Genomic DNA, 16206 nt, shown 5'->3' on the forward strand with positions numbered 1-16206 from the left:
ATCTGTTCGCGTGCAGCTTCTTGTTATAAGATGACTGTGTTAGTTTGAATTTTATTCAGTATTCATTAAAGTGTTCAGAAGCATTTCAGTGGAAAATCTCCTTTATGTTTATGGAAAGTCTCCTCCTCAGTTGTTGCAGGAGCTGTGCACGGTGTTCAACGTGGACTTGCCGTGTCGTGTGAAGTCGTCTCAGCTTGGCATAATCAGCAATAAACAGTGCAACTCCAGCGCTATCGTAAAGCCGCAGCCCAGCTCCTGCTCCTACATCTGCCAGCACTGTCTCGTCCACCTGGGGGACATCGGTGAGCGCTGCACTCAGACTCTCTCTCCAACACGCTAATTAATCACTACCTTCAGGACTGAAAGGGGAAGAGTGATGCGTGTTAGCGTGGTTTCTCCTTCAAGTTTTGCCTTTTCTTCTCCTTTTTCTTTAGCACGATATCGCAACCAGACAAGCCAGGCGGAGTCTTATTACAGACACGCAGCTCAGCTTGTTCCATCTAACGGTTGGTCTCTCTACGTTCTGCTTTTTTTTAAAACCTCTAGCAACAAACTAGTAGTGATTTCACCTCTGCTGTCGTTCTATATTGAGAAATACTGTAGTAGACTGTAGTATATACTAAACTAAAATGTAAAAGCTTTCTACGACGGATCTCGAATTGTCTGGTTTTGCCCTCAGGTCAACCGTACAATCAGCTGGCTATCCTGGCCTCCTCTAAAGGAGACCATCTCACAACAATCTTCTACTACTGTAGGAGCATCGCAGTCAAATTCCCCTTTCCAGCAGCTTCCACCAACTTACAGAAAGCTCTTTCCAAGGCTCTCGAGAGGTACACGGAGTTTTCTTTAGAAGTTTTTTTAACACTGGTGTTTGATTTATATCTGTAGTATCACAGATGTACAGTATGAGTCAATAAATTAGGGAAGTATTTATATATTTTAGCAGCAGTTATACGGTTTAATGATGTGATGTGAGATCCATGAGCTGTTCTTGACTGTACCTCTGCAGCCGTGATGAGGTCAAAACGAAGTGGAACGTGTCCGATTTCATCAAGGCTTTCATCAAGTTCCACGGACACGTTTACCTCAGCAAAAGCCTGGAGAAACTCGGTGCGCTGAGGGAGAAGCTGGAAGAGCAGTTTCAGGTACACGGGCGGCGTCTTTCACTCTGATGAGGATGTAGTTAGAAGGAAGTGTTTAATCATATGGAGATCAGGTGAAAAACATCACTGCAGTAGTGCAGCTGGTTTAGGCTGCATGTAATATCTGCGTGAACCAAAAACATTTTTAAATCATTCATGAAGGCTGCCAGGTCAGTGGATACTGTATGTATGTTTCTAACACAATATAAAGCATTTAAACTGTAAAATTAAACAGCGGTAACAGTTTGGGCTGCTGAACTATAAATTATACTAGACTCCACATGGCTCAGGACAAAATATCCAAAATAAAATAATGTGAACCACAAAAAAAATACACCTTTTGGCTGTTAAGAGACCCGCTTTACTGAAACATCTTCTCATGTGAAGGGAATTTTGCTCAACGCTGTGCTGATGCTCTGGTCCACTGGCTAATGGCTGATGTTTGTTAACTGTAGACAGCCTTTTATGTGCATCTGGATCTTTTCTGTCCCTAAGCTCGCCGCTCGTATTACGCACTTACGCACTCGGTTCAAATGTTTAGTCGTGTAGTGACAGTATACACACAGTCTCTCTTTTTTTTTTTTTTTTTTTTAACAGCGACTGATTCTCCAGAAAGCCTTCAGCTCTCAGCAGCTCGTCCACATAACAGTTATTAACCTGTTTGAGCTGCACCACCTCCGAGACTTCAGCAACGAGACTGACGACCAAAGCTACAGCTCGGACGAACAGATCAGCTGGATCCAGCTACTCGGCCTTTTCAGTAAGTGCACGTTAATTTACAGTCTTACCTGAAGCTTCGATCAGTTAGTAAATAGTTTTGAGTCCAGCATCATGTGAAGTGAAATATGGGACGTTGTTCAGGTTAAATATAAACAGCTGTCAGGTTAATTACACTGTCCTTAACTACAGTATTTTTAGATTTAAAATAGAGCTATGTTCTTACGACGTCATGTTTGAATTTAATTATTTGATCCATTACCTGCTATATACTTTACATTAAGCAGGATTAGAGGCATCAGATTAACGGATTACTGAAATTGCTGTTGCCTTAAGTATAGTGTGTGTTTAAGCCCTTGGAGATGCCTGGAATATTGCAAACTGCAGCAGTTTTTAAATCCCTCAAGCATTAAAGAATCTGATTTTCACAGTGCTGTGTAAACAAACTGGCTTCTTGAGTGTGTTGTAATGCAAGCGGCTTTTCCTCCAGTGTCCTTCCTGGGTGTGATGTGCAGCCGAGCCTTGCTGAATAAGAACCAGGAGGAGATCATGGGAGAGTGCCCCCTGCCAGCTATCAAGGTGTCGCTGGATTGGCTGAGGCTGCGGGCTGGCGTGTTTACCGAGAGCGCGGTTGACCAGAGACAATAGTACGATGATTGTTCCTTTCCGTTTCTTTTTAGTTATAGTGTGTTTTAACAGAGCAGCGAGGCTCGACAACAAGTCCAAGCCCTGGACCGAGTGTATCATAAATCTACCTGTGAGAGTAGGTAGGAGGTTATCAGGTGGTGACTTGATGGACGCAACTAGTGAAACACTTTTGGGGGGAAAAGGCAGTCAGTCACTACAAGCTTTTCCCTGCAGAATTATCGTGTGTGTAGGATTCAGCCAGATGCAGTAGTCGGGATTTCTGTGCCACTCCAGTTAACCAATTCCACCCATATATCCTGGACTGGCTGGATAAGAGGAATAAAATAAATTAATAAATAAATAAATTAGTTCTGTGGGTGTTCTTGAGTACTGAATGACTCACATGTTGGTGGAAATAGCCTCATGGTGGAGTATTATGGATAATTTTCTGACCCTCACCACCGGCGAAAAAGTGCCGTTAAGGTGTAACACAGGCTGCATTCCACATGCCCCTATTGGATGGTGTCTAAAATTAATTTGCGTAGACGTTCTATGTGCAATCGTTTCCGTGTTCGTGAGTTTTGACATGGTTATTGGTGTTTGGCAGGACAGCAGGTTTGATTATGTGTCTCATCTTGATTTATCACGGTGATGTATGTGTCATCTTCACACAGCATTTGGCCGTGGCTGGTGTCCATACTGAACAGCTTCCAGCCCAAGGAGGAGGACGTGTCAAATTCATCAGGTAATGTGTGGATCCGTTGAGTGGTGCATTATCGTGTCTGTCGAAGCTGAGTCATGTGTAATGATAATTATTTCTGACGCTGCTTGTCCGGTTCTGTTACAGCTACTCCACTCCCAGAAGAGTTTGAGCTCCAAGGCTTTTTGGCTCTGAGGCCTGCGTTAAGGTAATTTAACCTTTATTATATTATCATAATCGTTATCATAATCGTTATCATAATCGGAAGCCGTTGCACCTGTAAACTGAAACCAAGGAACTTTCTGAGAGCTTGAAGTCTGTGCAGGACAAGTCCCACATCTGCATTACACCCGTTTGTCCCTCTAAGCTACAGTACGTGTTCATCAAATTTATATATTTCACTTTGTTCAGAAAGTGCCGATGTGTGTGAGGATAAGACAGACAGAGAGAGAGGAGTCAAGCTGCTGCTCCTCTCTTCACTCTGGGCTCCTCCTGCTTGCGTTAGCCCTGTAACCGCACGTTCGTCACGCTGTGTCCAGCCAGACCTCTGCTTCATGTTTCTGTTTCGGTTCCGTGACCTGTTTGGTAATCGAAATACAATTTCATTATCCAGGTTGCTAGACTTTTCCAAAGGGCACCAGGGCATTGCAGTTGGCAAGGACAGCTTCATCGTTCACGCCCGTCATCAGAGGCTCATCAGTTTGGGCAAGTGGGTGGCAGACAACCATCCTGGGTGAGTTTAATATTTTCTTTCGCTTTTCTCTGATCAGGTTTGAATTCATGTAGCGAATTTTATGAACAGTTTTAACGTACTCTTGGCTCTGTCTCTGCAGCCTCATCCAGTGTCGCATCAGTGACGGTTTACTTCTCTTCTACACCGACATCCCTGAGCTGGCGGTGGAGGAGCCGCAGGAGAAGGAGCCCTCTGTGTTGCAGGAATCATCGAATGGCGAGCAGAATCCTAATGATGGCTCTTCCGGCCTCAAATCGGTACTTTCCATGGGGAAGAGCCAGAGCAGCGGTCTGGACAGCAGTGAGAGGCCTGTAGTCACGTTCAAGGAGAACATCAAACCTCGCGAGCAGAGCCGCGAGCAGAGCCGTAACCAGCAGCACAGGGATGGAGGGAAGGAGCGAACCGGCTTCGGCAAGGGCAACGGAATGCCGCTGAAAAACGAGCAGAAGAAGGATGGCAAGAGGAAGAGTGAGGTTAAAAAGAACAGTCATGAGAAGGCGTCGGATGCAGGGAAACAGGTAAGAGGACTCACTCTTCTGATATTTGTATGCGTTTCTTCTTGTGGAGTTCAGCCTGTTCGATTTCTCACACTCTTCCGGCTTCTGTGAAGGTAAAAACTCAGGTGGAAATGAGGAAGACTCCGGTGTCCGAGGCAAGGAAAACTCCAGTCACACAGACACAGACGACGTGCTCTTCCCAGTTCATCCCTATACATCACCCGGGAGCGTTTCCTCCTCTCCCCAGCAGGCCAGGTACACACACACACACACACTCTCACACTCTCTCAGGGACTTCTGTAACGATGTCGAGAGATTTTACAGTCAAACTGAACTTTTCTGAACACATGGACAATTTTTTTTAATCATTTCCTCTCTTGTACACCAGGTTTTCCTCCGCCAGCTTACGTGATCCCACCCCCCGTGGCGTTTTCTATGAGCCCTGGCTTCACCTTCCCAACCGGTGTGTCCGTCCCCACGTCCTTCCTGCAGCCTGCCTCCCATCCTCAGTCTCCCAACCAGGTGCAGTCTGGAAAGCCCTCACACATTCCCTACAGCCAGCAGCGGCCCTCTGGCCCTGGGTCCCTCACTCAGGGGCCTCCTCAACCTCAAGCCCCACCGCAGCCCCAGCAGCCCCAGCCAGCTCCTCCACAGCCTTCCAAACAAGCCCTACAGCAGAGTGTGCAGCTTCAGGTGCAGCAGCAGCAGCAGCAGCAGCAGTCACCCACCAAGCAGAACTCTCAGCTGGGCAAGAGTCCACCTCACCACACTGGCATGCAGCAGGTACACAAGTCACTTCAGATAACGACTATATCTCTGGATAACACTTTATATTCCCTTTCTGGCTAAAACTACATTCGGGTTTTCAATTCCTTCTCACACTAGGTTTATGTCACGCAGTATCATGAGATATCTCATGGTATCAGAGCGTTTTTTTTTAATGAATACACGTAGTATCAGACCGATCTTCTAATCATGAAGCTGTCTTCATGACCATGTTATCTCTGTCCCTTACGCAGCCGTACCTGCCTGTGTCTGAGCAAGCTGGCCAGATGTGGAGCCAACACCAGGCCCCGCCGTCAATGTCCAAGATGCCCATGCCCGTCAAACCGCCGTTCTTCATGCCTGCGCAGGACCACATGAAGCTCTTCGAGCACTCCATGCCCCCTGCCGTGTCCATGCAGCCTCCGCAGCCCAGCATGGACAAGAAGATGAATTTCCAAGAAGTGAAGATGCAGGATTTTTACTGGGAGCCACCATACCGTATGTCTGAGAACAGGGGCAGCATGGCGGACAGGATGGGAAAACACCAGCCTGGAGTCTTCTGCCCAGAGCAGGAGAACACACCTCGAGTGCCACCTTATGAGGTTTGATAACACTGTACTTGATTTTTAATTTTTTTTTGTTTTGTATTTTGGGTGTGATGAAGAACTTCTCTCATCACCTTCCTCAGCTGACAATACTACTTAAATACTTCCTTTTAACATTTAACTTGAATTCATAAAATTAAAATTAACATTCACATAGTAATTATGGTAATATTTCCACATTTACGTCTTCAACAAGTTTATTTAGTTTTTGTTCTAATGAGTTTCTCTCTTAAATCAGTGCTCTCGCTTCATTAAAAAATAATTAGATCTATGATTTTTCTGTACAATTTCGGACAGCTCCAGAATACTTCAATTAAAGATCCTTCTTCAAGACATTAGTCCTCTTTCTGATTATTATTTTTAAATTAAATTTACACACATTTTTGCAGAGTGTATGTGTGTGAAGTGAAATCATACAAGCCGCCGAAAATCCACGTTATCAGAAGATTTATCCTGTTAGATCAGTGTTTACGCTCCTGATTAAAAGGAGCACAGTTATGGGGTGTAATATATTTGGGCGATTGTCATGATAACCTGGGTATCCTGTCGAAGTGTGTGTGTGTGTGTGTGTGTGTGTTTTGTAGTGAGTGAGATGTACTGATGTATTTCAGTCGGAGGCTGAAAATGTACGCATGCCTTAAACCTTTTCTTTTCTATTCTTTCTAAGCTGTCCTCTGCAACAGTGAAATTTCATGCGACTGATTATTAATCCAGTTTATGATTTACACGGTGTTTTATTTAATTTAAGAGTATTGTGGCGAAGCGTGTGTCTCTATCGGGCTGTTTTTCCGTGAGTCCAGTAGAGATCAGCAGAACCGGTGCATTTCTCAGGCTCTCTGTCAGGTGCTCTCGTTTCTTAAAGGGCTGTTTTTTTTTTTTTTCTCTTTCTCTTTCTCTCTTTCCATTTCTCTTCTGTCTCCTTCCTTTCCTGTGTGCTCCATCTCTCACTAGGACAACAAGAGCTCTCCTCTTCTTCCTCCAGACCTGTTAAAAACTCTGGCAGACTTTGAGGAGGAGGAGGAGTTGGTCTTTTCTAAGCCTCATGATTTCTACCAGGCCTTGGCCGGCCCTCTTAATTCTGCTCCTGGAAGAAACATGTTTGTATGTCGTTTTCCCTCCTATTTCTTTAGGCAGGGCTTTTTTTTTTTTTTTTAAATTTCTCTGTCTGCTTTTTACAAACTCTGTTGCTTCACATCTGCTTTTTGGTGTTGATGTTAGTGGTTGGTGGACAATCAGAAGAATGTTTCAGGTTTAATATTAGAGAATGGTGGAATTCCAAAGCCATTCAGTCTGTAGCTATTTGTAGGGATGCACCAATCCCTTTTCTCCGTTTCGAATATGAAACCGCTATTGATCTATCGAGTATCAATCGATACTGATCCGAAACGGACCTTCCCACTGTAACGGTTCTCTACTGCTAGCGTAAGGGACTTTAAGACTGGTGCTAAAGGGTGGAGGTTAGGTCTGGGTCTGTTCTTGAACACAAGACGTAAAGTGCATCAGATCGATATCTAAAATGGAAAAGCATATGTCCTGTGTATAAAGGAATGTCCAGTAGATTGTATCTGAAAATATAATTTTCCACAGAATCTCAGAATTCGATTGGTGCATCTCTAGCTGTTTGTCATCACAGCTCTTTTTTTTTTTTCTATTTTATTTTTTACCCTAAAATATTAGAAATGAATGTTTTCTTGAACATGTATTTTTATGTCTCTTACCTCACAAGCATAATCACTTTGCTTCTCCTTTTTTTGTAGCTATCAAACCAGTCCAGGCTAGACAGTGGCTCAGAGGTGATGGGTCAGTCGTCTCTACTCCACCGCTCCGTCTTTCCCATTCAGGTAAATCAGTAATGTAATTTATTACCAAACACACACACACACACACACACACACACACACACACCTGTGTTCTTTTCTTCCACCGCCTGAAGAACTGTGTTTGTACCACTAGATGGCAGCATAATGCACAGAAATGCTTCATTAATCTGGTGCAGTGTGATTTCTATTTGAAAGAGGAGTTACTTGGTTTCTGGTCAGTGATTAATAGCACTAGCTCTGTAAAGCTGTGGAAAGCAGCAGCCTGTTAGTGTTCAGCTGAAATTTCTTTATATGATTAGAAATAGTTTTTAACACCAAGTCTTCGAATTATTAACTGACACAAATGGCTGTATTGCTCTCGCCATGATAAAAAGCTATCATTTGCTGGTTTTCTAGGAGAACTACCAAAACAACAGCATATTCAGCGAGGCATACGGTAAAAATATGGCGAGCACACCGAAGCCTGATGTACCCATGATGCACCAGGAGCCCTCGCTGTACTCACTGTTTGAAGGAACTCCATGGTCACCCTCTCTTCCTGCCAGCTCAGGTATGTCGTCCTTCTCAGCCTCTTCTCTCTAGAGGACCGGTGTTTTACCTAATAATGAGTTTACTGATTGCTTAACTGAAAAAAAACAAAACTTCCCTTCCATTCAGTATGTTCTGCAGCTGTTTAAAACTGTATTAAAGAGTTTAGAAGTTCTGTTCTGTACTGGCAGATCACTCGACCCCAGCCAGCCAATCACCTCACTCGTCCAACCCGAGCAGCCTGCCATCGTCGCCTCCCACTCACAGCCATGGCGCGCTGCCCTTCTCCAATTTCGGCCCCATCGGCACACCAGACAGCCGTGACCGCAGAACAGCAGACCGCTGGAAGCCTGAGAAGACCGGTAAGCTCTCTTTAAACCGAGGCTTCTCCCATCTGCGGTAGCCTTTTGCCCAAGATTGTATAAAGTTTGGAAGTCAATTTTTGATGCATTTTCAGAAATAATAGGATTCTGGATTAATATAATAGGATTATATGCCAATAGCTCCATCTCCTTTTATAGCTATATTTGGTTTTACTGCACACAACATGCACCTAAAGCAGTTATAACAGTAAATTGTTGGCCTTTTGTACACTACTTCCCAGAAGATTAATACTGTTTAAATGGAAAGACCCCTTTCCTCCGACTTTCTTTCATTGGATTAGAGAGATCATGCAATATTCTAGAAACTAATAATAAACTAGAAACTAATAATAAACTAGAAACTAATAATAAACTAGAAAAAATAAGATACTCTCTCCAGGGGTCTATCCAGAGATTTTATGCAATCAGGCAACCCTTCTTGTCATTTGTTGAAAAATATGAAATAGAGAATACAGTCCCAAAAATTTTTTTTTTTTTTGTGCGCTTAATTATCTGCTTTCTTGTACATATTAATGTTGATTGATATTATTGGAATTACTCCTTCTGTTTATTTGTTTTTATTAATTAATTAATTAATTGATTGATTAATTAATAATTTTTTTCCCCCTCTTTGCTTCTTGTCTTTGTTTAATGTAATTCACGTGTATGTCTGATGGGTAGAGGGATGGGTCATGTTGGGGTTCTGACTGTATACATTGTAATAATTATTCAACCTCGGGGCGCGTTTTCCTCTGCAGGCGTGAGTGGCTTTGGGCTGGACTACTTGCCTGCTGGATCTTCTGCCCCAGAGCCAAACAGCTGGCACCAGAGTGCCCCAACCAATAGCTGGGCAGCTCAGGACATGCCCATGGACGACTCGTCCACGGTCCTCCTCGACAGCTTCAAGGTAAATTTCACAGTTACAGGATGGGTGTAGAAGTTGTGACCTGCTCTGTAATCAGTGATCAGGTCTATAGTGGTGATTAGGTGAAGTGTAGCGTAATATTAGCCGGGTTTGTCTTGTTTCGAATCGTTCTCTCTGCAGTTTGACGAGCCTGTGTGTGTGTGTGTGTGTCCTCAGTCTATCTGGTCAAGCTCGATGATGCAGCCAGGCCCTTCTGCGCTGGAGCAGCTCCTCATGCAGCAGAAGCAGAAGCAGCAGCGCGGCCACGGCACTATGAACCCGCCGCACTGAAGAGATACACAAAGCGGGTGCAAAGCACTTGTGCGAAAATGATACCGAAGACAAAGAAGAGGTGCAAAACCACAAGCTCCAATCGGAAATTTGTTTTCCGGCGTTAATCTGCGTGTGGAGGCTGGAGACGGCGGCCGGCGTGAACCGACACGCTCCAAAGCAACCGCTCGTCTGAGCGACAGGGGAGGTGCAGCCTTCTCCTCTCTCTCTCTTTCTCTCTGTCTCTCTATCTTTGTCTTTCTGCGCCTCTAAGGCAAGGAGGGCATAAAAAGCACCTGATATACCGCACTGCTCAGCATGTAGCCGCTGCAGAACCGGTCACATGGAGGGGGACTTTGAGGGAACTCCCTCTCTGATCACCACTCTGCTTCCTCTAAGGGACAAAAAAACAAAAAAAAGGAAAAAAAAAAAAAAGTACTCCTCCTGTTTCATTTGGGCTCCGGACGCTGGAACGGACCTCGTCAAAACCACCTGCATTTACCTTGACTGATTCACAGCACATGGGAGAGAATGATGGTGTGTGTGTGTGTGAGTGTGTGAGTGTGAGGGAGAAGAATGGGGCGTTTATGGACAGGTAGAAATGGAAGAGCAGAACAGAAGGATGAACTTTCAGAAGCGTGAGTGTATTAGGTAGGAGGAGGGCTCTGTAGCTGGGGTGGGAACGATTATAGTAAGAATAAAGTGCTGTGTATATTGCGGCGTGTGTAACGAGTGCGTCTCTACGGACCGCACACAGGACATCGCTGCACATCTATCGGACGGGATTTGTTTTGCGGGTTTGGGGGGGTTCTCTGTTGTTACCTGCTCTTCTAGAAAAGGAACTGCTATGAACTGCACCATGATATTATAGCTTAAAAACGAATCGAACGGAGGTAGGGCTTAGACTATAGATATTGAGTGTAGTATCATTAGCTGCAATAGAGATTGCATTTAACAATACTGTATTTTGTGACTTGTTATGTAGCAGTTTTAGCTTTGAGACAATATTGAATTAATCTGTTCAGTAGTTTACTGCTAAAGGGGAGCTTTATATATTATATTATTCTCCCCGTCCCTTCTAGCTCTTCTTGTTTTCTTGAGCAACACTTTAACTTGCTTGCGAAGCAGCTCCATTTGTTCATGTTCTGCCTTTCAAACTTTTAAGCAGTTTTTTTTTTTTTTTTTTTTTTTTTGTGCCTCGTCAGTGTTTGTAGTATCTCTCTCTCTCTCTCTCGCTTTGTCTCTTTTTCTTTTTTAAAAGAATCACCAACATCATGGTTGGCAGCGTCTCGAAGGTAAAAACTAGCGAAAAGAAGAAAAAACAAACAAACAAACAAAAAAACAACGGGTCCAGCGTCAACGCTGCTGGTTCAGCATTGTGGGGGCACAAGCAGAAGGAACGGTTCTCTGAATGAAGGGATGAGAACATTTCCGCAGCCACTAACTGTAACCTGATCAGAGGAAACATGGTAAAGTCCCTCTAGGTATTTGGTGTTAAAGAGAAACTAGTCTTTTTTTTGTTTTTTTTTGTTTTTTTTCCCCACCCATCACTGTTTTACATTATAAACGCTTTTTGTGCTGTTCTTCAAAATAGCAGCCGTTGTATAAAGCCGAATGAAATAATGTGGATAAATACAGACCTAGCTGCACTCTGATCAGTTCTGGATGTCCTCTGCTGTTGGCTCTCGAGGCTAGCGCTGGTTCTGGACAAGCTCTACAAGGTCGTGTCCCCGTTGCTGATCCTCTTCTCGCTGGCGGAAGTTCGCTTTGTTTCTCTAGTCTGGTCAAACAAGGGGGTTGAAGATTTTGTTCTTTAAAAATCAGTTCCTGTCTGTTATAATCTGCTGAGATGATGTTCTGACATTTAGACATGCAGCACTAAAAAAAAGAAAAAAAAAAAAAGAAAGAAGTGTTAATTTGGTGATGTAAAGCCTAGGTTTGTGCCTCTGTTTAATAACGACAGTTTCTGGCCGGAGGTCGTGTTGGATAAGCTTCGATGTCTAAACATGTTGAGCATCTTTTCTTTTTCTGGTTATGCTGTACCAGCCTTTTCGGCCGGAAGGTTGTAAGGACGACAGTGTCATGTATGAAGGGAAAGCACATTTTTATTTTCATGTAGAGACTTTTATTGAAGACGACTTTAAATGATATCTCTATCTGCTGTGTGATTGTGCTTCTCGTTGCATTTACAAATGTATTTAAAAGATTTAAAGTGGCATAATAAAACAAGCTAAACTTTAAGGAAATAATTACTTTATAATGTATCAAAAGATCTATGAGCACAATAAGGCTTCAGTCCAGTCCCTCTTTGTCCCTTTTCTCACCCAGACATACGAGTTTGATAAACAGCGCTCGGGTTCTGCTCCTGAAGCCCTGCTGATCACGGCGTATTAAATGTGAATAAGACCCTTTTCCTCTCCTCCGTTTCTGACAGTGGCAATATTAACATTCCAGTACATGTCAAAGAAACAACCAGCTTTTTACAGCCACTGTACAGTGAAAGCTACCACGACGCCCGTCCACCTTTTATGAGAATCTCTTTGGGAAGTCTGCATGAAAATAAAGTTTTGTGTATTTAGGAGTCAAGGAGATATCCAGCAAATCTTTCAGAGGGTTTTGCAAGAGGTCAGATCAGGTGGCGATGTCTCCTCCTGAGATGGGCTGCATTTATTGTTCCTGCCTCTTTTGACATGCTGAAGTCAGCTATGCCTTCAATAAAGTTCAAAAATGTCCTCTTCACTTGTTGTCATTTCTTTTCCAGATTTAATGTTGGAAAATGTTGGGAAATGAGTAGTGCGTTGATTAGATGGGAATTTTGGGAATGCTCAGAAATTCTGCAGAATAATTTTAAGCATTGTCTTTGTCTTTAAAACAATTTGCGCTTTTAGGGGAAAAAGATTCTTTATTGGTTCTTTAGGGATTAATTAATTAACCTTAAAACACCTTGCATATGAAATTTCACGAGCACTTTCTAAGATCCCTAAAAACAGTATATTTGATCAATGATGCGCCGTCTAGTGGCCTTTCAGTGAAATAACATTGTGTATCCATAACACACTTTCATGCAGAATGTGCTCTCAGTTTGAGAAATTCCTCATAGAATTAAAATAAATGTGAATTTTTTTATTTTATTTTATTTTTTTTTTGCGGTGAATGTTTTCAGTAAGGCCTGCTCATTGTTTTTCATGGCTAAGTTTTATTCATGGAATATAGCTACTAAAATTGTGTGTTTAAAATAAAATAAAATAAAAAAACAGTTCTGTAAGGGTGCAAGTTATATTTTTTGTATATTTATTGTATTGCATTTAAAATGTTTTGGTTATAATTAGCTATGGTTTTAGGTTTAAAAAAAATTGCGGCAGAAAAAGGCAAAAACATTTTGTTAATTTTTTTTCCTGTTTTGCAAATAAAATAATGGGCTTTGCATCTGTATTATTTTTTATTTTTATTGTTCTTAGCTCTCCAAAATGCACATAGCTCAGGATGTGTTGGACCAGACGTTTGATGCTCATTGAAGTGATTTTAAGGGCAGCAGAAAATAATGATACAGCGGATTGATTCATTGTAATCATATTTAATATAAATAATTAAACCGCACAGACATTCAATATGTTGATGATATTGATTTGATGATATTTAACTATCCCTTAAAAATTCAGCTGAATTCAGTTTTATTTGTATAGCAGCTTTACAGAAATAAATTTTAAACCTATAATTGTATGAATTTATCCCTAATGACCGAGCCAGAGGTGATGGTGATGGGAAAAAACTCCCTGGGATGATATGAGGAAGAAACCTTGAGAGGAACCAGACTCAAAAGGAACCCATCCTCATCTGGGTGACACTCGATAGTGCGATTATAAATCATTCCCTTCTATAACTGTGTACTATATGGACAAATAGTGCAGTTGTATAACTGGGAAATTCATTATAGTTTACACATGAAGTCTGTTTTGTTGAAGTTATCAACTGTCCACTGATGGAGACCTGAGTGCAAAACTGTTCATAGCAGTTGCAGTCCAAAGTCATCTTCATGGTTTCTAAGTGGAACCATCCTCAGTAATCTCATGTATCTTCAGGCTGTTCATGTGAAGCCATCCTCAGCAGCAGCGAGTGATTTCCACATGACGAGAACTTCAACCAGAAGTAGGGCATCAGGATGGATCAGGCAGGTCCTGAGAGCAGAAGGAGTCAGGATCACTGGTATCTCAGGAGCAGCATGTGTAACTCCACCGTCAATGAAATGAAAAATGAGTTCTAATTGGAACCCATCCTGGTTCTGTATGTGCCTATATGTATTAAGGATGTAATGAAATGCCTGTATCTGTTTCTCCATTTTCCAAATCTCTATATATCTGTATGTGTATCTGTATTTAAATCCAGAGTGGGTGTGGCCTAAAGCAGTAGTGTTTTTTTTTTTGTCCACACCCTGAGAAACACTGGAAAACACTAAAAAAAAAAAAACCCTGATGTAGAAATTCCAGCACATTCCAGCAAATTGTTGTGTGAATTCTTGTTCTTACAGTTCCTCAACCTCAGCTACATCACTCGAGTTCGACTAGAGAGGTGTGCGGGACTGTATTTTAATCTCATTTGCACAGTTATAATTGTGCTGCCTAACTAATTTAGTTAGTTCTATTTCACAAAATCCAAACAACCTAGTATCCTAATTTAAAATCACTGTGACCCTGGCCAGGCACCTAGTAAATATGAATGAATGAACCTCGAAAATGTATCGCACAGCAATAAACGTTCATGTTAATGGATGTTTCCACCAGATTTCTAGCTTTCATAAAAAAAAAAAAAAAAAAAAAAAAAAAACAACAACAAAGAAAAGAACACAGCTGTTCATTTTGAATAATGTATTTACATTAAATTCTTAATATATACACTACAGCCTCCATTTTAATTATTCAACTTTTTGGGAAGCCCTGAGAGGGCTAAAAAAGGGTTGAGCAATAAATGATCTCCAGAGGTCTTGTTGATGATGATAATAATAATAATAATAATAATGATAATAATAATAATAAGAAGAAGAATAGTGATTTTTTTTTGTTGTTCATATGACCCTCACATATTGAGAGTTCCCAAGAACAGATACCAAATGCAAATTCAACACTTGGAATCAACTCCAGACCTTTTGTCATTATGTAATGAGGAAACAGGCCACACCTGGTCATGGAACTGCATATCGGTCAATTGTCCAATTACTTTTGAGCCTGTGAAAATGGAGGGACTCTGTAAAAAATCTGTAATTCCTAAATGGTTAATGCAATAATTTGAATTAAAGCTGAATGTCTACACTTCAATCACATCTTGATCTTCATTTCGAATACATTGTAAACCATGGATGTCACCCAAGTGACTTTGGGTGTTGGAAAGGCACTATATAAATAAAAGTTATTATTATTATTATTATTATTATTATTATTATTATTGTGGTGGTGTACAGAGGCAAAATTATCAAAATTGCATCACTGTCCAAATACTTATGGACCCGATTGTATATACTTAAGTCTATATACTTTTAGCTTCTCCTCCGAAGGGCTTTTGGGAGAATAAAGTATAATGGCGTAAATAATCCACTTTGTTCACATTTATTACATCCATGACTGCATCCGTAACATGACCGGGGACTGAGGATTATGTACCTTAATCCTTTAAACCAGCAGTTATGAAATCCCTGATTAAAAAACCTCACCTCAACCCCTGTCAGCTGTCCAACTGTAGGCCAATATCAAACCTCCCCTTTATCTCTGAAACCAATAAAAGGTTGTAGCACAGCAGCTATGCTCATACCTACATAGAAATAACATTCATGAAGTGTATCAGTCAGGATTTAGGCCTCATCATAGCACAGAGACAGCACTGGTTAAAGTGGTAAATGTCCTACTACTGGCCTCTGATCAGGGTTGTGTCTCCTTGCCTGTGCTGCTTGACATTAGTGCAGCTTTTGACAACATAGATCATAATATAAACTCAGAATGTCATTTGAAGCTCATATAGATAATATTACTCAGTCGTTAAATCTAGGCTGTACTAGATTGTACTGAACTCATACTCAAGTTCCTTTGAACACGCTTTGCACTTCTTGACTTTATAGTATAAAGTTATAGAAGAGAATTGATTTGCACTATCCAGTGTCACCCAGATGAGGATGGGTTCCCTGTTAGAAACACCTGTACACCTGCAGATTCATACGGTTAATCAGCTAATCAGCCAATCACGTGGCAGCAGCACGATGCAAAAAATCATGCAGATACAGGTCAAGAGCTAGTTTCTCAGAGATGGTAAGGATTGGGGTGGCTCCCACAGAGAATTTGTCAACCAACTTTCCTTTCTTAAGTACAAGAGAGCTTGAAGTGCCAGACTTGAAGTACATCTCTGCCTAGGTCATAATCCTCTCTAGATCATGGAGAATCCATCTGCACCCAGACACTGACATAGTTGTTACAGCCAAGTCATCTATGTAGGATCTGATGGGATGGGCCTTCAGATGAGTGATGGGTTCACTGCACTCCACTTCTGCTGATTTG

The 16206-nt window shown here is 41.8% G+C and overlaps 1 protein-coding gene across 2 annotated transcripts in view; it reads left to right on the top strand.

Moving 5' to 3' along the window:
* Positions 1-12409, top strand: part of smg7 (SMG7 nonsense mediated mRNA decay factor) — a 27126-nt gene extending 14717 nt beyond the window's left edge. Inside the window, exons 5-23 of one of the 2 annotated variants that reach the window (XM_034303620.2) lie at positions 131-302; positions 435-506; positions 680-830; positions 1010-1145; positions 1740-1902; positions 2350-2506; positions 3161-3231; positions 3334-3394; positions 3800-3919; positions 4020-4437; positions 4530-4671; positions 4805-5199; positions 5436-5783; positions 6738-6887; positions 7544-7627; positions 8003-8156; positions 8326-8496; positions 9255-9403; positions 9578-12409. In XM_034303620.2, coding sequence (XP_034159511.2) covers positions 131-302; positions 435-506; positions 680-830; positions 1010-1145; positions 1740-1902; positions 2350-2506; positions 3161-3231; positions 3334-3394; positions 3800-3919; positions 4020-4437; positions 4530-4671; positions 4805-5199; positions 5436-5783; positions 6738-6887; positions 7544-7627; positions 8003-8156; positions 8326-8496; positions 9255-9403; positions 9578-9691 — 3228 coding nt within the window. In that variant the 3' untranslated portion in view covers positions 9692-12409. The remainder of the gene's footprint in view (positions 1-130; positions 303-434; positions 507-679; positions 831-1009; positions 1146-1739; positions 1903-2349; positions 2507-3160; positions 3232-3333; positions 3395-3799; positions 3920-4019; positions 4438-4529; positions 4672-4804; positions 5200-5435; positions 5784-6737; positions 6888-7543; positions 7628-8002; positions 8157-8325; positions 8497-9254; positions 9404-9577) is intronic. The other variant, XM_034303622.2, reaches the window with a different exon arrangement.
* Positions 12410-16206: the final 3797 nt, after the last annotated feature.

The sequence above is a fragment of the Pangasianodon hypophthalmus genome, chromosome 4 (assembly GCF_027358585.1).
Source record: "Pangasianodon hypophthalmus isolate fPanHyp1 chromosome 4, fPanHyp1.pri, whole genome shotgun sequence".
Taxonomy (NCBI): Eukaryota; Metazoa; Chordata; class Actinopteri; order Siluriformes; family Pangasiidae; genus Pangasianodon; species Pangasianodon hypophthalmus.